This window comes from Cydia strobilella, chromosome Z (genome assembly GCF_947568885.1).
Source record: "Cydia strobilella chromosome Z, ilCydStro3.1, whole genome shotgun sequence".
NCBI classification, from domain to species: Eukaryota; Metazoa; Arthropoda; class Insecta; order Lepidoptera; family Tortricidae; genus Cydia; species Cydia strobilella.
Window position 1 is genome coordinate 9,624,516 of NC_086068.1, and position 23,195 is coordinate 9,647,710.

The window sequence follows — 23,195 nt, forward strand, 5'->3', positions numbered from 1 at the left end:
GTCGTGGACGTCACCACCAGCAGAGGACACGTGCTGAGGCGGCCAACAAAGAAGATCGTCGTGCTACCAGTGGGATCGCAAGGCGACGGCGGGAGAAATGTACACGACGCGCATAGTATTTTGTAACTTAGAGTCATTTTAACATGTAATAATTTTAAGTCGCGTCACGTATAGAAATAAATGGTATTTAGTATGTTTTTATAACAGGACAAAGTATGAGTAGCATACTTTGTACCTCTTAAAGGAATCCAATAAGAGAATTCCAATTAGGTAAAGTTAGGATTGCAATATAATTTAATTAAGATAGGCTTATAACAAATAAAGAATTTTCCTCATTGTGTTTCATTACGTAGATCTGTATAAGAAAATAGGGCAAAGTATACGCTACCTTATTCTAATAAGAAATTGTGATATTAGACTAGAATCTAATAAGATAGGTAGGATAAATAAATAAAACATGTAATTTGTTAATATATAACATAACTTTAATAAATAAAGAGAAACGTAGGAGAGTCGAGGAAAGAGAGGTCTGCGCATGCGCGAAGCGCAGACGCCCGCGCCGGCGCGGCGCGGGGGACGAGGTCTTTAAATATGGAGGGAATAAAAGGCGGTGCGCCGGCCATAGGAAGCCATTACGAATCGAGCAGCCAAGCAAGCAACACCTCTCTTAAGAAGAAAAAGAAGACCTCTCCGACCTCGACCCTCCTGCATCTGATTTAAGAAGAGCTCCAGTTGTTTTACTCCATCCTTGCCGCCTATGCCGCACCCTATACAGTCCACACCCCTACGATAGATCTCAAGACAACAAGATTAGGGCCTAACACTCACAAATCGTAATATATTTAATAACCTTTCGTTTGATATAGCACACTTGTATGTATCACTCACGGTATAGTTATAATTTAGATTTTGCAAATTTCGGCAGCGCTCACATGTATGACGCCATTATTTGTTACTTAGGCACTAAAGAGATTGTCTCCCAGCAGTTTTATGATCCTTTTTGTATTGCTAATAACATACTAGAAGCTTATGCGAATTATCCTGAAAATGACCAATTTCGATTTTTTTAATGCATTTGTTCTAGCAAATACCTACATTTTGATGCATAATTTTCACATTTTTGGTCTGATTTTGATATCAGTGTATACTTGCGAGACATCAGCTTTAATTTTGTAGTACATTGTTTTAACGTCCGACTTTTGGTTTGGTTGAAAAACCAAAATAATCGATTTTTTTTCCATCATTTTTATTTATTTTTAATTTTAATACCCCTCACGTGTATGTGCAATGCATAGTTTGGGTGCAAAATGCAATATTTGCAACGAGGCGGGAGTCATTTTGATGACGTCATTCCGCTGAAGTAGATGGTCGGCACCGCTGTCTCCCAGCAGTTTTGGAGACCCAGTACCATGCCCGACAACATACTAAAAATTGGTAGCGGTTTCCGTATCTGAACTATCTCTTCGACCGTTTCCCATAAGGCATAGTACTAAATCCCTACGATACTTCCTTTTGTTATATTAAGAACCGTATTGATAAGGATTTAAAGTGTTCTTTCTCAATACAATAAAGCGTCGGACAGAATAATGTAGAGAATAACTAACAATAATGCTCTATCCAATCGTCATCGTGTCTTGTGGCACGGGAATGTGGGATAGAAGAGTGCAGTCGATCTCCGGTCGTGGCGCGGACGCGTTCTCTCGCCGCACAAATCAATCAATGACTGGAAAGCCGCACGCGCACCGCTCGACGCGCGCTCTTACAAAATGATTACAGCACTCCTTTTTGCTATTTTAGTGACATTTCTGACAGGATACATACTTCAAACAATTACTAAACCTAAGAAATATCCACCAGGTACGTATAAGTTAAAATTAATAATTACATTCATAATTTTCATTATTTCACAACAATATCGATTCTTAATTGTTTTCTATTTTGACTGGTTACGTAACGATTACTAATACTGTACGTATGTTTTTTTTACTGTCGGTCATATAGTCTTGTCATTGTTAAGAACATAATATTTGTTAGCAAACGAAATACTTTTTTGTATCATAACCTACAAGCGCTCTACGCGATGGTAACTGGCTATTTTAGCGAGGTGTTCATATGTTCAATTGATCAATTAACATGTATCGGCATTCGGATGTAGGTGCTCGCCAAATAAATATGATTTAATACCGTTGAGGGGCAAAAGGCATCTTATAGGGTACTTATTGAACTTCTTTATCGCTGATTTATGCCGATTTTTAACCCCGACGCAAAAAGAGAGGGGTGTTATAAGTTTAACGTGTCTGTGTATCTGTGGTTCTGTCTGTGGTATCGTATCTCCTAAACGGACGAACCGAGTTTCGTTTAGTTATTTTGTGTCATAGATAATTTTATCCCGAGTGTTCTTAGCCATGTTTCATGAAAATGTGTTCAGCCGTTTGAAGATCATCAGCTCTTTAATAGTTGACGAGGGGATCTGACTACCTTCCATATGTCCTATCGATTCGAAATTTGGTACCGTGTTACTTCAATGATATTGAAAGAATATGGTAAGGTAAAGTACCTAACAAGTTACTCACTCAACTAACTAATCACTATAAATTCCTTCCTAATATTTATACCTAATTTAAAACGGACAAAAAAAGTAAAATTTAAAATTAAAAAACTCCCCGACACAAAAACAAACTCTAAAAACTAACAAATAATATTTTAAACCTATTTTAATTATTATCGTCAGATATATTATGTAAGTTCAAATATTTTTATTTTCCAAGCGTCGTCGCGACGGGGGACCGCTACCGTACGGTATTAAATTATTAATTAATTAGCTGTTGTTGGAAAAATACTTTATTAAACTTTAGCGGTCCCCCGACGCGACGACGCTTGGAAAATAATGAATATGTGACGATAACAATTAAAATAGGTTTAAAATATTATTTGTTAATTTTTAGAGTTTGTTTTTTGTGTCGGGGTTTTTTTAAATTTTTACTTTTATTAAATTAAATCATTTGTTTTCATCCCAATTAGATTAAAAATATTCTACCAATTTTTATATAATTTAACAACTTAATACACAACGTTGGTTAAACGAGTTATTTGACTTATTTGGTAGTTCTTCTTTTTTTCTGAGCTGAGCTGCCGACATTAAGCAGCATCCTCGGGAGAATGCATAATCATTTCATTTCACGTCTTTCCTTCATGAGTTTAAGGGTGTGATAAGAGATGTTTGGCTCTTTTTGAGCGGTGGGCTTTGAAGAACTTGAACTTGTCTTTTCAGTTTGGCTGTTTTCGAAAGCGGTTCCGCAACCGCAAAAAATGTAACGTACGGCATGCTTTACCAGGGTCACTTTGATTGGACCGGACCACGGAGTCACCATCAATGGACTTAGGATTTTTTTGCTGATGGTCCAATCAAGGAGACTTATAGAAATTGGCATTTTTATTTCTTTTAATATATTTTTTATTTGCGTGGAAACAATTATAAGTAAATAAATATATAAATGGAAGATAAGTACATGACGTATGGCAGCCTTCTTTAGATGACATTTTTTAAACTAAAAAAAAATGATGTCATGATTAGCAACTAGGTATCAAATAACAATAAAATAAAAATAACGAAAATAACTGGCCAGAAACTATTATTATAAGTTTAATGATTAGTAGATTTCTAACCATCATACGTCAATACACTAAATAAATGCAAATATAATGACACTTATTTGCGTTAGCTTTCGCGTTATTATTACATCGCCAACGCTCGAAACACACTTGTTCACGTCACTCGTCGCCAAGAAGCGCGGCGCGACTGAGGAAGCGGTGGGGCCGCTTGGATCGCTCAAGGACACTTTCTACCTTGTCTATCTCTGTCTAGCATGCGTAGGTTTTAAAATATTTAGATGGTCTATTCAAAGCGCCGGTCCAATCATAGCAACCTTCCCCTAGAGCGCCTAGCGGTGCCGTATACCACATCGGGAACTTTTCTCATGCCATATACAAAACCTAAAATCAAAATTTAATAGTTTTTATTTATCATCAGGTTATGTCATTATCATGTCAATGAGCGCGTGGACGTTGTGTCGCAGCGCGTGGTACGCGCTCACTAACAATCCGAATCCAATTCCGGCCTTCACCACTGGAGGGCTTCGTCACTTTTTCTTTAATATATGACATCTATTACAGTTTTTAATCATATAGCCAAATTTATATTTTCAGGTCCAAAATGGCTACCGTTTGTTGGATGCAGCAACTTAGTACAAAAAATGAGCAAACTACATGGTTCGCAGTGGAAAGCGCTCTCACAAATAGCCAAAGAATATTCGACCAAGGTGCTTGGTCTGAAGTTAGGAAGTGAATTAGTTGTAGTCGTGTATGGAGACCGAAATATACGCCAAGTACTTGTAGAACCGGAATTTGAAGGCAGACCAAACAGTTTTTTTATCAAATTACGATGTTTCGGAAAAAGGATGGGTACGTTTTTTGTTCATATTATGTAAGTATTTAAGCTCAATTAAACACTTGCTGCATTGCAATGCGGGACAGGAATTATTTGACATGGACGGCATGTATGCGATGTGGTTGCCTTAACTTGCTGCGATTGACATGCTGAAACTGTTTTGTTATTACATAATCAAAACTATATTGTACTGTACCGCTTTTCCTCTGTTGAATATTGTAACGTTCATGTTAAGGCGTAATTGCTTGTCACAAATGTTTTTTTTTTATAGGAATAACATCAGCAGATGGCCCCTTATGGCGAGAACACAGAAAATTTGCAGTCAAACATCTCAAAAATGTTGGCTTTGGCAAGGCATCCATGGAACAAGAGATACAGGAAGAAATGGCTAGATTAGTTGATTACATACGAAATAATAATTCTAAACCAATAAGTCCAAAGAGTATTTTTGCTACAGCCGTTATGAATGTTCTGTGGAAATATGTGGCAGGTAAAATAAGCCCTCTGTTTTGTAGTTTCAATTGTTAATATTTCTACGAATGGCTTCATCAGCTTATAAAGCGTGTAGAGTAGCTTCCTTGACTTTCTTATACGACATTTCTGCTACCTTTTCTTTAAATTGTCTCGTATAGCTTAGGTATACTTGGTATTTCCCTTTCTCTCTGGATCTAAAACTAAATCTTTCCTTCTGTTATAGGCCAGGAAATGAATGCCCAAAAAAGTTATAGAGGGAAATGCTTGGACCACAATTTTTGACTTCGTAGCTTTGTTTGGACTAGTTAGGAGGTGAACATATCAAAAGTCCCCGGCCGTAACCCTGGTGCTGGGGGGGGGGGGGGGGGGGAGTTCGATTATATCTCGGAAACTATGCATCTGAGCGACTTGGCCACTTATACAAAATGAAAAGAGATTTAAAGCGTTACAAGTTTAATTAAGTCAAGTTTTTGATATCTTGTATAGTTTTTGAGATATCCGCTCTTGAAGGTCTACTTAGGGCTCTCATTTTTATCTCGATTTTCTACATCCAGGGTTTGGTAACGTTTATGTGTATCAGTGAGTGGCATGCGCTCACCAACAATGGCCACGCACAAAAGGAACAAAGGCATTTGTTTTACAGATTAGGGTCTTTGGCGAAAAATCACTTGAGAAGATGCAGAGTATAGTAGAGTCGGACTAACCTTACTCTGCATGGCGTTTGCAATGACAAAGTGTGGTGGCAATGTCAAATTTCTATGAAAATATGACGTTACTATACTTAATAATAATAATAAATAAATAATTTCTCTATTCAGACACGGTGTTCCAAATTTGTTAGTTTGTTACTTTTGTTAAATTTGTTTGTTGTTGTGTTTGTTAATTACACACTCCCACTTGGTTATGTTCAAGTCGGTGCAAAGTTAGCTTACACGGACTCTAAATACTCTAATCTACATATTATTATTATATACAATTTTAGCGTTTAAGAAGTAAAGCCCGGAAATTACAAAATTGAAACGACGGAGTTTTTCAGAACATACTTACATACAAAAAACGGTCTCCTAGCCTAGTTGGTATTGTCGGTAGTGACACTTACTAGTGACCCTGCCTACTAAGCAGGAGGTCCCGGGTTCGAATCCCGGTAAGGGCATTGATTTGCGTGATTATCACATGTATGTCGGCGGATCGTCCGCCATCATGTAATTTAATAATAACCACTGATAGTAATGAACCTTAACTTTAATTAATATAATTGGAATGCAGTGTAGTTGACTGCGATACATTCTCTATTTCTTTATAATTGACGGCCCCTCTCAAAATCCCTGCTCCTATCCAAATCTGTTGTTTAATCAGGATGTCAATCTCTATATATGAAAAGTGTCCATTAAAAAAGGACGGACGGCGCCACCATACACTGAAGTACTACCTAGACCATACACCTAGTATTTTATATAGATGTGCACCCATGCGACCGCGAGGGACAGAACATACGCAATGCGACAAAATTAAAAACACGTTTTAACATTCCTGACAACATACCAGAAACAACTAACGTAATTTGGTCGGGTTATTTGCTGCCCCTCTCCCCTAGCCTACCTAGCGCCACCGGAGAGATTAGGAACTATTATTTACAGCTGAAAGTTGGTCACTTTTGAAACAATTCTGGCATAAGAGATTGATATCCTTTCTATACCATCCATACAGCCAGGTACAATTATACAATCATGACAGCTATTCGAGTAATTGAAACTAACGTCACTGTATCGCAGTCAAACCATAGACATTAGTATATACAAGAAGTTATAGACATTAAACCGAGCGACCAGGGGTAATAGAAAGACATATTCATGTATTGACAGTTTCATGTATGGAAGCGTAATCCTTTTTCTCTTTCACTCTTATAAATTTCGGTATTTCGCCATCGCCTCCTTGCTATGATGCCATAACCCGACCATGACAAAGTGCCCGGTCGGTGATAAAGACAAAGCATGGCACTATCTTCTCTTTTCTCTTATAGGAATCGCAATAAGACTATCTTTCTCTATCAAAGTGTCAGGTCCTTGTCTGCGACATATATTTGTTCCTGAGTTATGGATGGTCTTGGCAGCAAAAGCCATTCTAACAAAAAAAAGAGTTATGGATGTTTTCTATGTACCTATATATATCTGTGTATATATGTCGTCTAGTACCCACAAGGGTACACTCTTTGATAGAGAAAGATAGTCTTATTGCGATTCCTATAAGAGGAAAGAGAAAATAGTGCCATGCTTTGTCCTTATCACCGACCGGGTTTTTTTTCATGGTAGGCTTATGGCAGTATAGGTAGGAGGCGATGGCGAAATACCGAAATTTATAAGAGTGAAAGAGAAAAAGGATTGCCATACATTAACCAGTCATTACATGAATATGTCTATCTCTTACCCCTGGTCGCTCGGTTTCATGTCTATAACTACTATACTATGTATATGAGTACCCACAACACAAGCCTTACCTACCCTTACGTAGCCTTAGCTTACTGTGGGACTAGGTCATCTGTGTAAAATTGTCCTATAATATTTATTTATTTAAAAAATATGGTCGAATTGCTAATCTCCTCCTTCTTAACTTATTTGTAGTTTTACATGTATGTATTAAAATGTATAATTATTAGCGCAATACAAAATAAAAAAAATACTTCTTTTTTTGAAGTCGGTTAAAAATCAAACAAAAATTTATACCGGTTTCCAGGAGAATCCATTGAAGAAGATCGTCTCAAGTTGCTACTAGAACTGCTTAGTGCCCGATCTAAGGCGTTCTCCATGGCAGGAGGGTGGCTCAATCAGTTCCCTTGGTGCAGATTCTTCTTCCCTGAAGCAAGTGGATATTCGCTTATAAATAGAATTAATTTACAAATTTCCGCTATTATTGAGGTAAGTTATTTTTATCAAAAGATTTTTTTTCTTCCATTATAGGGACAACTCTTGTTCAAAAATAGATAATACTACAATTGTTGTAGAATTATTATACAGGTTACAACACAGTTTCCCTCCCATCTCACTACATACATAACATCGTAGCTAGAATCGAGAAATAGGCTAGTTTCTCAAAGGCCGGTGAAAACCTCGCAAAGTGATAATTACATACTGACTTATAGAATGTACAGACATGTGTGATGACGAAGCGTTAACTTACGTTGCGGTTGTGTTATGCCGAGGAAGGTATATATTTTTCATCACACTTGCTCGAAAAAGATCTTATTTCATGCAGGTGTACTGATAAAGGCCTATATTGTTCCCGCGGGAGGTATGGATTCTGAGAAAAAAAGCTATAACTCACGAGTGAGTATGGCTTTTTTTTTAATTAAGTATGTCAGTAATTCACACGAACCAAGTAGGTATAAAAATAAGTTTTACTTTGAAAATACCGATGTTTATAAATTATTATTTTTTGTTTATGCTTTAAAATATTTCATTTGATTAATTTAATAGCCGTTTTAAATATTTCTACACAATTTTCAATTGTGGCTGAATGCCGATGGGTCTGTGCCTACGATACCTAAACTGCCAAAAACTTTAAAAATGGCGGACGGATGTTTGAAATTTCACGTATTTAAAAATGATATCGCTTAAAATTTAGTTTTTTCTTCGCAAGTGTGATGATTACTGATGAAAAATATTGTGTGTAACTCCGGGGGTAAGAATATTGTTACTCGAGTCTTTAATTCATTCCATTCTGCGGCTGTAGTGAATATATAGACTCTCGTACAATATTTCACTTACCCCCCCCGCGTTGCACAAGCCTTTCCGTATAATTCGTGTGTCGGCGCTCGGCGGCCGATCATAAAATCCGTCAGATCATGAAATTCCAAGGCATATCATGAAACGCCGCCATTTCATGATATCTCTAAATGTGCATCCACATCGCAGTCAATTTTTGTGGAGCAACACGGTAACATTAGGCAACTTACCTAGTTACGTTCTGTTGCACAGTCTTGCTCAACGTGGCTTCCCAAAAGTTAACTGGTGGTGTGGATGCACCTTAAGATTTGTCCAGGAATATCACGATGTGCCTTATAAATAACATTTCGTTTTAAAGGGATTGTTGGTACAGATAACTAACGAGTCGTTGTTTTAAACCGTTGTTTACGTGAGTCTAAGATACTATAAATTACAGCTAGTATTTATTCTACCTCTTTCAAACCTAGATCTAGATTTGAAAATGTAGTAAAATTGACAATGAGTGAATGAATGAATGTTTATTTATATCAAACAAGCATATATGTACAGGTGTTTCATTTTTAAATCTAATTAACCCTCAAAATCCCTCCGGCCCGGGGTGCCACAGAAAACCAGCGCTGTGGTATTTCTTTATACCAGAGCATATGCTGAGTGGCGTCCTTTTGTAGCCACTATAGCGGCGCCAAAATCTATGTTGTAATTAGTTCCCTTACTCCTTTTTCTTCTCTTTTTAACTCTGCTGGTGGACCTGTCTATTTTAGTGTAACATTTACTTTAATAACTACCATGTACCTAGCTTTAAGTGTTTGAAAATTGGTGTTCGTTGACATTCATAGTTACATACCAGGCTCGTCGTAAAGTGCTTACATGTGGATGATGTTAGCTGTGTTATCTGCGTGAAAAATGTTGGTGACCAAAAAATATTACTAGATAAGTTACTGTAGGTGTAGATGAATATCTTATGATTATGAACTAAAGTTTCGTTTGTGAATTTTGGCGAGTGATCATGAACTATTATACCATCTATTGAACATTTACAGTGTGTAAATATGTTATTAATATAATGTCTTGTTCCAGGAAGCAATACAAAAACATAAAAATAATGCAGCGAATAGTGGTGATGATTTTATTTATTCGTTCCTAAATCAAATGAAGGTGGAAAAAGGCACATTTACGGGTAAAAGGAATTTTGTTTCTTTTTTTCATGTTGTCTTTATGTATTTGAATGAAGTTATTTATTCGAAAATAGCACAATCCCTCCTTATCCTATCTATTTATAACACTATTCCAGAGCAAATTTACGTGTTATACTTTAAAACCCTTCGGCCGCGTATGTAACCGGAGTTTGGTAGCTAGTTACCTAAGAAGAAAAAATGATCTTCATAGGATACTGGTATCCAAGTGATATATTTTTTTCCTTTTCTGATACCTGTATGATTGTTCGTAACTAGTATCCAGTAAGGAATAATAAATAATACTCTTATGAAACCATGAGTGATCCCTTTAGGAACATAATTTTGAATTCTGAACTTAACTAGACGGTGCCCCGCTTCGCGGGACTCCTATTTTTGGGCGGTTTGCCCTTCGGGCATCTGAAGCTACCTAACAAACCTAACCTACAACCTACGCTTTTTTCCCCAGTGTAATGTTTTCACGGATATCACACTAAATCAAAAGGTAGGTAGGTTAGGTTCGTTAGGTACCTTCAGATGCCCGAAGGGCAAACCGCCGAGAAATAGGAGCCTCGCGAAGCGGGGCTCCGTCTAGTTAAGTTGATCATTCAACATTTTTACAATTCAACATGTCGAGAATCCAACATTATGAGAATTTAACATTATGTTCCTAAAGGGATAATACCATACCTTAACTATCTTTCAAGCAGTTACCTACGAGGAATATAAAGTACTTTCTCGTACTCGTTAGGAAGATTTCCTAGGTTGTAACTGGGTTACGTGAAAGGAAAAAATATATCACTTGGATACCAGTATCCTATGAGGATCATTTTTTCTTCTTAGGTAACTGGTTACCAAACTCCGGTTACATACGCGGCCGAAGGGCTTTAAAATACTGAAATCGCTTTAGGTATCTATAAAATTTGAGGAGTTCCTTTTCGTTCGATTTCTACAGGATCCCGTCATTAGATCGTGACTGGATGTCAATGGAACCACATATAATGCTCTTTCAAACAAAAAAAATACATTTCTAAATCTCCGAGTAATCGGTTAGCATACTTAAAAAAATATATGAAAACTGAGAACCTCCTCCTTTTTATTGGTTTACAAAAACTAGTTTCTTTCATAGGGCGTCCGACAACTGGCGCGGGTGCACGGAGCCGGCACACGCGCACGGGTGCCATTGCATTGGAGGTATTATGAAATCCGCCGTACGCCACCGAGTCTATTTTTCATTAACCCGCTCACGGGTCAATTTTCTAATGAGCATTTTTTGCTGCCCACGGCTATAATTTTAAATACATTGAACGAATAGTATTGCTATGGGTATATTTTCATTATATGTATATTATAAACTAATAAAAAAATGTACTAATCTTCCTTAATGATCTATTGCTTGTGATAAAATCGAATTACAAACCCTAAAAACGGGGAAATCTACCGCTATTTCGCGTGTTCCACGTGCGCTTTGGCTCGGAAAAAATATCATAACTTTGGATGTAGGCAAAGTACTATCAAATACTTGATACCTTTATGTAGATAATTATTTAGAGAATAGATCTACTTATTTATAAAAAATAATGCGTTATTTATTAAAACCAGGAAAGCCTTTTTGTGGTTGTCCCGCGCGGCACTGTTTTTGTTATGAGTTAAGGATACCTTCCTAAATCTGGTTTGTCTATTGATCTACCTTTACATTTTAATTAACGATACAATAGTACATTACTTGGGCACTTGGGCTTCAATCTCCAACAGTAGTGGACGCAATGACGGTATTTTTTAACGAAGCACAGTTAATTTTCTTGAACGACGTATTTTGGTACGGTCACTACGACATTTGTATGGGTTCTTATTTATTGATTGACATAAAAAATGTGTTTTCTTATAATAGCAGTTGGCAATATGGTGTTAGAATATTGTGAATCGGGTACATCATGTACGAAAGATGGCCAAAAAACATTTTTGTCGACTTTTGTATGGCAACACTTGTACGGCTACTTTGACCATACAAATGTCGAATGTGGCATACAAATGTCGACACAGTGCCATACAAATGTCGTCAGGGTCATACAAATGCCACAAAACAATAAATAGTGCCATAACAATTTTGATACGAGTGTCGAAAAAAATGCCATTTACATGTCTTACAAATGGCTGAATAGTGCCATACAAATGTCGACTATAAAAAGTAGTGGTGCCTCGTACACGTACAGTATATTTTTGTTGTTAAAAACCCTTCCTAAAACAATTATTATAAATCTGATTATCCAAAAATAAAAAATTGCCATACAAATGTCGAAAAAACACCCTCTTCAAAAATTTACCCTCACCCGCTCCGTGCACCCGCGCCAGCCAGCGGACGACCTTAGGTAATTTATGGACTTAATTTATGCACCTACGGTGATGAAGAGGGCTGTGATACTTATAAAATCAAACAAGCATAATTATGGTTGCAGTCCGGAACAAGCGTGCCACGAAAGGGCCAAAGGCATTTCTGAGATTAGATCAAAAACCTTTTTTTTCTTTAGGTCAATAACCACAACAAAAGGTTTTTAATCAAATCTCATTAATCCACTCATAAAGGGCCAAAGGCATTTCTGAGATTAGCTCAAAAACCTTTTTTTTCTTTAGGTCAATAACCACAACAAAAGGTTTTTAATAAAATCTCATAAATCCACTCATAAGTACCTATCTGTTAGTGTCTCATTTTTAAAATAAATAGCGACCGAATCGTTAACGAAAATATGATTTAAATTCATTTTTTTTTTAATTTCAGAACTACAGTTAAAAGTGGTATGCCTAGATATGTTCATCGCCGGGTCACAAACTACAAGTAACTTGCTGGAATTCATTCTTCTTACGGTTCTAAGGAACCAGCATATACAGGACAAAATTTATGATGAAATACAACGTGTCATAGGAAAAAACGTGCCTAGTTGGACTGATAGTCACAAGTAAATGAATATCCTTTGTTTTTAACATCCTTCTACCAGTCTTTCTACACTTCTACCAGTGATTCTGAACGGTCATAATAGCGGTAATATTTATTACTTAAACTTAACTATTTGAAAACTAAGTATTTGAATTGAAGCTTAAAAAAAAGATGTATCTATATTTTTCATGTAATTAATTCGGTAGCGAAACCGAATACGCACCACATAAACTTAATTTATTCAAGCTTCATTTCCATTCAAAATGAGAAACATGATCAGCGTAAATAATAGGCTATTTGACAAATTTTTGAAAATGGTTTTAATTTATTGTTTATGACTTAATAATTACAATACATTGATATTTCCGTGAAATTTCCTGTATTAAATATAAAAAAACAATGTTAAAGTTTGTTTATTTTGACAGCGCCTTAAACGCTGTTTTTGCAAAGGGGCTAATCACGTGACACGTGTGACGTCACGCGCAAGTAAACTCAGTCAATGACCTTAGTTAATCTTATGGTTTATGTGCATTGAATTCATTATTTCACTGTAAAATGGTATATACCTATAAATGGTGTATAGTGCCACAATGTTCAAGTACGACTATAAAAAATCCAGACAAATCGTTTGTTTCCATTCCAACGAATCCCGAAAAAAGAAAAATGTGTTTAAAACTCGTCGTAGCGCATACAAATGTTTATATGTGCGAAGACCACATCGATGTAAGTAATATTTAACTGTAAATAAATATGGTAATTAAAGCAGCGGATTTTGTTATTTAACGAAACAAGATAGGTATTTAATGTATTACTACATAACCTCATAACATAGCTCTTTCAGCATTAGTAGGTAGTTAGTAGCATATTTTTTCTTTCAAACTAAAGTGCAGTATGGAGATACTATTCTCGTCATCGTATTCTTTACATAACGTCGTCGTATTCGTATCATCGAAATCGAAATATTCGTAAACAAACAATTTCTACGTATACTCACACAGCTGTTTTTAGTTTTTTACATTTCTTAGTTCCGCAGCATAGTAATCCGGATTATCTTTAAAGAAAAGTGCAACCATTAATGCGTCTATGTCTGGTAGGTTGCCGCTATCAGCTTTCACATATTTCGGCTCCATTTTGAGATTCTTATGAATATTGTGCCAGATATACGGATAAATCGGAATATATCAGAAAACTGTGGAACAATAACTAAAATTAACTAAATACAAATAAAACAGTTAAAACACTCAAGACAATCAAGAATGTTTACCCGCGTGTGACGTCATCCGAGCGTTGACCAATCACAGAGCGTTCACGTCCCTGATGAAATTTCAAAAAATATTAAATTTTCTTCCGTTTATTTTCCAAAAAATAAACATAATTTACATTCAAATATAGTGAAATATACTTTATTAGTTTATTATCTTTCAGGATGACAGCAATTCGTTATATATTTTTAATATTGTCAAATACCCTATTATGATATTGAAATATTTTCAGGCTTATTTACACATCGGCTTTCCTGCTGGAAGTTCAAAGGTGTTATGCAATAGTGCCTCTGATGGGCCCTAGAAGGGTTCTAAGTGACAGCATTGTAGATGGCTATATGATACCGAAGGACACCACTGTATTGATATCAGTCGGCGACCTCTATTTGGATCCGGACGTTTTCGAAGACCCTCATGAATTTAAGCCTGAGAGATTTATCGATGAGTACGGCGCGTTAAAAAATGCCGAGCATGTCTACACCTTCGGCTTAGGTAGGTCAAGTAATGATCCAATTCATGGTTTCTTTCGTTGGAACTGAAATGTTATCGCTTAGAAGGTATCCGCATTTTTTTTATAAAACACTTAAACTACAATCCGTAACAGATACTATCACATTTTTTCTCAAGAGTTTCATGGTATCAAAGAGGATATAATAAGATAGAGCGGTACTGTCATAGTAGATTTTGTAACCACAGTAAATTCACTGTCGTCTATCGACACACTTTAAAACTAAAAATTAAGATTTATAAAAACGCGATAAAATGTATTTAAATATGGATAAATGTTTTTTTTTTGCATTAATTATTTTTATGATTTTGACCCATGTTCTTTCACTGATATGCGTTAAAATTGTTAAATAACAAACAAAATCGTCAAGCCATCTATACGACAGTAGGCCAAAGCTAGTAGCGCCCTCTGATCGAGAATCAAATTTTCTTGATTTTCGAGGCACGTTTTTTCCTTAGACTGTATCCATCTATTACGGAGTTATATATATCTTTGATGGTATATATACGTATACTAGCTGTTGCCCGCGACTTCGTACGCGTGGATTGTATGTTGGTGGTTATATATTTTACATGAGCATAGAACATTATGCAGCGAAAGATATCAGTAGGGACGGTTAATCATTTGTTAATAATTATACAACGCATGAAATTTGTCTTTCACAAGGTACGGAGTTTCAAGCCCTAACTGAAAAAATTGTTCTCGATATAATCCCTCTCAACACTTAGATTTTCAAATCCACTATTTTAAAAAGTTTTTGCTCCCGATACAAACTTTATTAATACAAACTTTTCAAACACGGCGTATTCAGTTTTCGTCTATTTTAATATAGTGCCCTTTTACTAAGTTTTATGTTCCTGGCTAAAACGTAAACTTGTACTACATATAAACTTACATCCCCTTTTTAACCCCCTTAGGGGTTAAATTGTTAGAAGCGTTGAAATAACTTTTTTTGGAATATAATGCCTTTCTAAGAAGTTTCAATAAGCTTTTGTAATGCATTCAAACTTTCAACCCCTTTTTAACCCTTTTAGGGGATGAATATTTAAAAGCGCTTGAATTGTTTTTCTTGTAATCTAATAACATGCCTTTATACAAAGATTCAAGTCCCGCACTCAAAGAAATGTTTGATCTCCATACAAACTTTCAACCCTCTTTTCACCACCTTGGGGGATGAATTTTCAAAAACGATAAAATCAGTTCTACTCTTTTAATGATATACCTTTTTACGAAGTTTCTAATTCCTAGCTTAAAATAAAATTTGAACTCTATACAAACTTATAAACCCCTCTTCAACCCCTTTAAGGGGTGACTTTGTAATATCGCTGAAATTACTGTTTTTCTATGCTAATAATATACCTTTATACAAAGATTCCAGTTCCGCACTCAATAAAATGTTTGATCTCCATACAAACTTTCAACCCCCTTTTCACCAACTTGGGCTTCTTCTTTTTCACTTTTTGGCCAGTGAACTCCATCCACTTTATTAATACTAAATCCGTGGTCGTAGTCAAAATCTGTTTATTTATTTGACGTGACATCTTCAAATTTAGGTTTTGAGGTTTGTCGAAAAGTAATTTATGGGCATAACTAAACCTCTTTACAAGCATACATAAAGAGGTTTTTATTAAGTAGGTACCTACTTACTTACTTGTCATGAATATTATTATCACGGAATATTCAAGTAAAATGTATTATTTACAAATCAGTAGGCGCGTATAATTACACGCGGTTATGCTTTAAAATCGATGAATACAGAAATTAACGCCATCATAGTTGAAATGTGATAATCGGTGCGTTGTGATTTGTTTATTATGTTCCCGATAAGAAAATGACGTTTGAACATTCACCTTCTAGCACTATGCCTTAAATATGGGAAACGGTCGAAGAGATAGTTCAGAACTTCAGATCCGGAAACCGCTGCCAAATTTTAGTATGTTGTTGGGCATGGTACTGGGTCTCCAAAACTGCCGGGAGACAGCGGCGCCGATCATTCAGCGGAATGACGTCATCAAAATGACTCCCGCCTCGTCGCGAATATTGCATTTTGCACCCAAACTATGCATTGCATATACACGTGTGGGGTATTAAACGAAAGCCAATAAAATATTATATATTTCACTAATACACTATGTACCAAAATATACAATAGTTTATGGGAAATGAAAAAAAAAAACGATTATTTGGGTTTTTCAACCAAACCAAAAGTCGGACGTTAAAGCAATGTACTACAAAATTAAAGCTGATGTCTCACACCATACACTGATATCAAAATAATTAAAATCAGACCAAAAATTTGAAAATTATGCATTAAAATGTAGGTATTTGCTAGAACAAATGCATTAAAGTAAAAAAATCGAAATTGGTCATTTTCAGGATAATTCGCATAAGCTTCTAGTTATGTTATTAGCAATATAAAAAGGACCATAAAACTGCTGGGAGACAATGTCTATAGTGTCTGGGTAACAAATAATGGCGTCATACATGTGACCGCTGCCGAAATTTGCAAAATCTAAATTATAGCTATACCATGAGTCATACATACACGTGTGCTACATCAAACGAAAGGTTATTAAATATATTATGATTCGTTAATACATTATTTATAAAAACAATGTATATTTTAGGAGCTACAAACAAAGGAAAACACTTTTTTTGAGAAAAGTTCGTGTATATATATTTTATAGCTCAACTAAAAACGTTATAACAATGTTGCGTATAATATAGTATAATATAATATTTCTCTTAAACTACTGTATGAAAATTAAAAATGAAAAATAATTTATTTGGTTTACAATGTGCATTTAAATGGCAATAGGGTTGGAACCTTCTTTTAAGTATAAAATATACTTGTGGCAGAAGGCCCCGCTCTTCCATAATTTGAAGGGGTACAACCAAATTTTATTTAAAATGTTACAATATGTGCAATATGGTACTTATAATTTACTATAAGGCATGCTATAAATTAATTTATTCATACATTAAATTAACTTAATTAACTTAATCTAGTGCGTACGTGTGTGTTTGTGTGTATGTGTGCGTGTGCGCGCGCGTGTGTGTGTGTGTGTGTGTGTGTGTGTGTGTGTGTGTGTGTGTGTGTGTGTGTGTGTGTGTGTGCCTGTGTGTGCTTGTGTGTATATTCTCAATTTATTACATGATACCTTCTATTTCGTTGTAGTTTAGGATATTTAACCATTCTATCACCTTCGGTTACCGCGATAGTTACTCATGAAATAAAACTATGAAAACGGATTATATCGCGTATATTGAATTTATAATACATCCTGACGTTTCGAACTCTTTACAGCGTTCGTCACCCGTTGACCACGAACGCTGTAAAGAGTTCGAAACGTCGGGATGTATTATAAATTCAATATACGCGATATAATCCGTTTTCATAGTTTTATTTCATTCTATCACCTTTTTCTTACATTCATGTCGTTGTAAAGGATATATATCAATTCGTTCGTTTACAAAATTATATAATTTAGGAGATCGATAGTGATATTGTCTTTTTGCGAATTTAGAGTTTAATGATGGCACTGATGCAGCTTTACGCTTTCGTCTTGTAATCCTAGAGGTAGTTATGTACTTAATTGACGCATGCAGTTTTGTAACACATCTCAATACATAGAGTTTCCTTATAGATAGTAAGTTACATTCTTTATATAAGTTATCAGTAGGGTATCTGTAGGGTTTTGAAAACATAACTTTAAGCAGACACCTTTGCGCTCTTTCAACCTCCAGAAACTTGGTTTTAGTGGCTCCGCCCCATATGGGAACACAGTACGTCATAATGAGAAGTTGTGTAGTAGCGACATGTTTAAGAGTTTTGAATAACCATATGAGCTTTCGGATTCTACAATTTAAATATTCTATGTGTCTGTGCCATGAAAGACGCTGGTCTAGAATAACCCCTAGGTACTTACACGATGAGACCTTTTCAATGGTTTGGCAGTTGCAGATGCGTGTGTCAACCAGGTTACATTCATGTATTTTTATTGTAAGATCGTTTGGTGGTTGCGTGTTCTCGTACTTCGAAATCATATGTAGTTAGTTAGTCTTCGTGCTATTAAGTGTCAGCAGATTACAATTTAGCCATGAACCTATTCTATGTAGTCCGTTATTCGCTTTTTCAAACACATCGTCCCATGAACTCCCGTTAAAGACCACAACTGTGTCATCGGCGTACGAGAGCACGCACCCACCGTCAACCTTGAGATTTGTGAGATCATTGATATATGTAAGGAAGAGCGTGGGGCCCAGGACGCTTCCCTGGGGGACGCCAAAGGCAATCTGGCTCTCCTCGCTCAAAAACGTACCAATTTTTACCCTTTGGGATCGGCCTTGTACATAACTTCTAAATAGATCTAGTGGCCTTCCCCGAATACCAATTTTTTCCAGTTTATTCACGAGTGTGGGAAGTGAGACGGTGTCAAAAGCTTTCCGTAGGTCTATGAATACTGCAAGGCATTTATCACCTTTATCTATGTGTCGTGTTATTTCAGTTGTGAGAGCCAAGACAGCATCTTCTGTGGATTTCCCTTTCCTGAGTCCAAACTGAGAATCTGAAAGGATATTGAACTTGTGCAGATAATTACTAAGCCTGTTGTTCATCAGTTTTTCTATTATTTTAGAGATCGAGGGTAGCACAGATATAGGTCGGTAGTTATTAACATTGTCTCTCTCCCCAGACTTGTAAATAGGTGTTACAATAGCCTGTTTTAACAGTTCTGGAAATGTTCCTGTGGCAAAACACAGATTGGCCAGTCGAACTACGATTGGGACAATAACTCTTCTAGCAAGCTTCAGAAATTTTGTGGGGAGAGACTGTATATTTTGGTACATAGTGTATTAGTGAAATAGATAATATTTTATTGGCTTTCGTTTAATACCCCACACGTGTATGTTCAATGCATAGTTTGGGTGCAAAATGCAATATTCGCACCGAGGCGGGAGTCATTTTGATGACGTCAATCCGCTGAAGTAGATGGCCGGCGCCGCTGTCTCCCGGCTGTTTTGGAGACCCAGTATCATGCCCAGCAACATACTAAAAGTTGAAAGCGGTTTCCGGATCTGAACTATATTCCCATAAGGCAGTGCACTATTCACAGGTTGTTACAAAATAATTTTAACCTACTGCAAATAGCAAGTACTTAATTAAAGTTTAAATATATTAAAATTTATAAACTGCTGCAAAGGTAATACAAACCATGCCATTACGCTGTACTCCATTTAGACGTTAGCCAGTTCAAAGCTTTGCTTCACGATCACTCGATCAGATACATAATGTATAGGTATTGAGAGGGTAAATTAGTAACTATTTTTACTTATTTAAATGTGTCATGACTGTAATTTACTGGCTTCCTAAGTAGTTACAAGATTTGCCATATGCACTAGTTTTTATAAAAAATCGACTACCAACTGGCTTAGTTAATTTCATAGAGGGCAAACTAGGATTGAGGTTGATGACATATGTTTAATTTTAAAGTTAGTTTAATGAATGGAAAAGGAGGAATGTTCTATTTTGCAACAAACAAATAAACAATAAACAATACTATCCAAATATTAATGGTATTAAAAAGTACCACTTTGAAAATACTGCTGTTTCTCAAAATAGGTAGACGCAGCGAGTAAAATAATGCTTTAATTTACAGGTCGAAGAAGGTGCCCCGGCGACGCTTTAGCTCGATCGTTCGTCTTCTTAACATTCGTGGGGATTTTGCAGAAGTTTAAGATCCAGGGCGTCAACGGTGTTCCCAGTGACGAGCCAGTTATAGGCCTAATAGCTGCCCCGAGACCGTACTCCGCGATATTTGTGTCACGGCAATGAGATGTTAAAGTTAAGCAATCATATTAACGACATAAGCGACTTTAATGACCTCTAACACTATAAAGATAGACGGTAAATTGAGCTAAGCATTTTTTTCTCGATCTATTTAAGTATGGCACGTTCTGCGAAGTGGGACCACCTCAATTTACTTTATTTTTCAAAAACTGATGTGAACGTTGCATTTTATCTACAAGTTTGGCAAATTAATTGATGCGAATTTTTAAGTAGTTACCTCATGTTGGCTTTTAAATTTGACTTTACAGTGATGATTTTGAATGATAAGTATTTAATGACGTTCATTGTGATTTGATTTGTAATCTTTTACGGTTACTATACTCGTTTCAATCTTGGAATCTTTCGCTTGCTCGGGTATCAATATACACGAGGGGTTAAACAACAACGTCGCCTCCTTGTAAAACAAGTAAGTAACTATTTTTGGCAGTAACTTCATACTAGTACGTAGAGTCGGACCACGCTAAGTTTTCCAACCAAGTGCTAAGACAAGTTTGGAGCTTATAGGGATAGGTATGTATATATGCACGTGCAGAGTTTAGGAGGTATATAATATTTATAATATAAAGAAAAAACCCGAGTGCCAAGTTTTCAGACACATTTTTGTACTTACTACGTGTCATTGATATATTTATAATAAAACAAAGTATAGATTGTTATTCTATAAAATTCAGCTCGAATAACTCGGGTCTCTGCAACTAATACTAATAAAAAGTTCATGCTTAATACCTTTCGCCTAATATTTCCTACCTTTATTAAGGCCATAACTGAGAAATGATTATAAGTACTATGACATTTAAGTGGACATTTATTACAAACGTGAATATACATATTTAGCCAATTTAAGTAACCTATTTGGGATTTCTAGGGCCTATAAATCCCGGCCGTTTGATAGGCGTGCGTGGGGATATAGGTATAAGTAACCTGTTATTGTCTTAGTTATATTATAATAATATTAATATGTCATTAGTAAAAACTATGCAATTGATATAACTGTTTCTTTTACCCTTTTTATATTTAAGTAAGTTAATATAAAATTATTGTGTAAGTTTTATTAAACTTATTTCAATTTGTGGCAATTTTAATCCAAAATGTATGTAGGTGTAAATCTCTCTAGTCTGACTGTCTTCTCGCGGGTCATAACAAAATTATTCCATGTTCTACTGCTTTCATAAAGTCTGACTATATATAAAAATAGAAATAGTCGCTTAACTTCAAACTCGGATAAATCCAACTATCAGATTTGGTTTTTAACTTCGAGAATATCTAAACCTCCCGGCATTGGCTTGAGCACTATTAAAATTTTATTCGGTTACACTTTAAAATTAAATGAAATTAATATTAAGAGAAAAAATAAGCTTATTTCTGTTTACGACATTTATTTGTGTCTGACAATAAACAACAGTTGCCAGGTAACAACATTATAAATAAAGAAAGGTCTTTACAAACTAGGTATATGAAACTTGTTTGCAACCTTCTCAATGTTGTATTCATGCCTTAAAATTGTATCAATTTTATAGTGACATCCGGTTACGTAGTTTCCATAATCGGAAGTATTCGGAAGTCTCCTTTACGCAATTTCTCTGTCTTTCTTCAAATTGCCCCCGTCATCCTCCATCTTTACTGACGTTAACTATATTCCTAGTGTCCCCCCCAATGTCTCTTTAAGCTAGTTAAATTGTCATAGACTATGACTAAGGGCCACTTGCACCATCCCACTGGTACAATTTGATACTGGGTTAACGGTTTAACGCCTTCATTCACCCCGGGTTAGTGGGATGGTGCAAGTGGCCCTTAAGCTTCATACACTATGCAAATAATTATGTATATTAAAATTAATAAACATGTTCAATTTTTTATTTATTTGTGACGTTACAAGTGATGGACAGATCGGACAGATCCTATGAGAAATTCATTCAAACGTCAGTCATTTTAAAGTCATTATCAGATCAAAAATAAATCATAAAGCTAAAAATATTTTTTGTAATGATTTAATAATTTAAAACATTGTAAAATGCGCAAATCAAGTAGTTGTCGGTCTAGGAGCAAGGTCTTCAGCGATGAAGTAAGTTAAATTATGTACCTAACTTTACTATTCCCTAATAAACATAAATATCGCAAATATCTTCAGATACAAATTTATTTACTCAGTAGGCTGGTAAACTAGTGGCCTTTCGAATTGAAATGAATTGTTATCAAATAAAGATGATATGCTGATCAAGTGATCAGGAACTACTACCTCCCATCATCGCTATAGTGGATCCAAAATAAATTAAGAATATATTTTTTGAATATTAAGCCAAATCTCATAGAAAAAAACAGTGCGGAAAGAGAAGTCGTGAAATGTATGGGATCCAACCAATACATTCTATGACTCTTCTCTTTCCGCACACTCTATATACATTAACCCTTACAAAATAGTAGTTTATGCAACTGATACATAATGAAAGGCCTTAAAATATAAGTGTGGTTTTATGAACAGCCGCCATAAAATTACAATATTCTGGCCCGTCCTTCGAAGTGCAAAGGGGAGTAAAACAAGGAGATCCGCTATCGCCGAAACTTTTCACCAGCACATTAGAACATGTCTTCCAGAAGCTTGCGCCGCGTTGGGGAGACAAGGGGTTGGTTGTCGGAGAGAAGGTTAACCAACCTTCGCTTCGTCGATGACATTGTCCTTTTTTCCTCAACGGCATCCGAGCTACATCATATGCTAGAGACCTTAGCTACGCAAGCCTCGAGGTTGGACTGAAGATGAATATGTCAAAGACCAAAGTCATGACTAACAGCACAAAACGTAGGATTGAGATAAACGGAGAACACATTGCATATGTCC

The 23,195-nt window shown here is 35.9% G+C and overlaps 1 protein-coding gene across 1 annotated transcript; it reads left to right on the forward strand.

The window, feature by feature from the left end:
* Positions 1–1,633: 1,633 nt before the first annotated feature.
* Positions 1,634–20,991, forward strand: LOC134754034 (probable cytochrome P450 305a1). The gene is made up of 8 exons (XM_063690095.1): positions 1,634–1,857; positions 4,207–4,461; positions 4,719–4,937; positions 7,652–7,833; positions 9,718–9,817; positions 12,589–12,766; positions 14,239–14,498; positions 20,172–20,991. The coding sequence occupies exons 1-8, from the start codon at positions 1,767–1,769 to the stop codon at positions 20,345–20,347; spliced, it is 1,461 nt and encodes a 486-aa protein (XP_063546165.1). The 5' UTR covers positions 1,634–1,766; the 3' UTR covers positions 20,348–20,991.
* Positions 20,992–23,195: the final 2,204 nt, after the last annotated feature.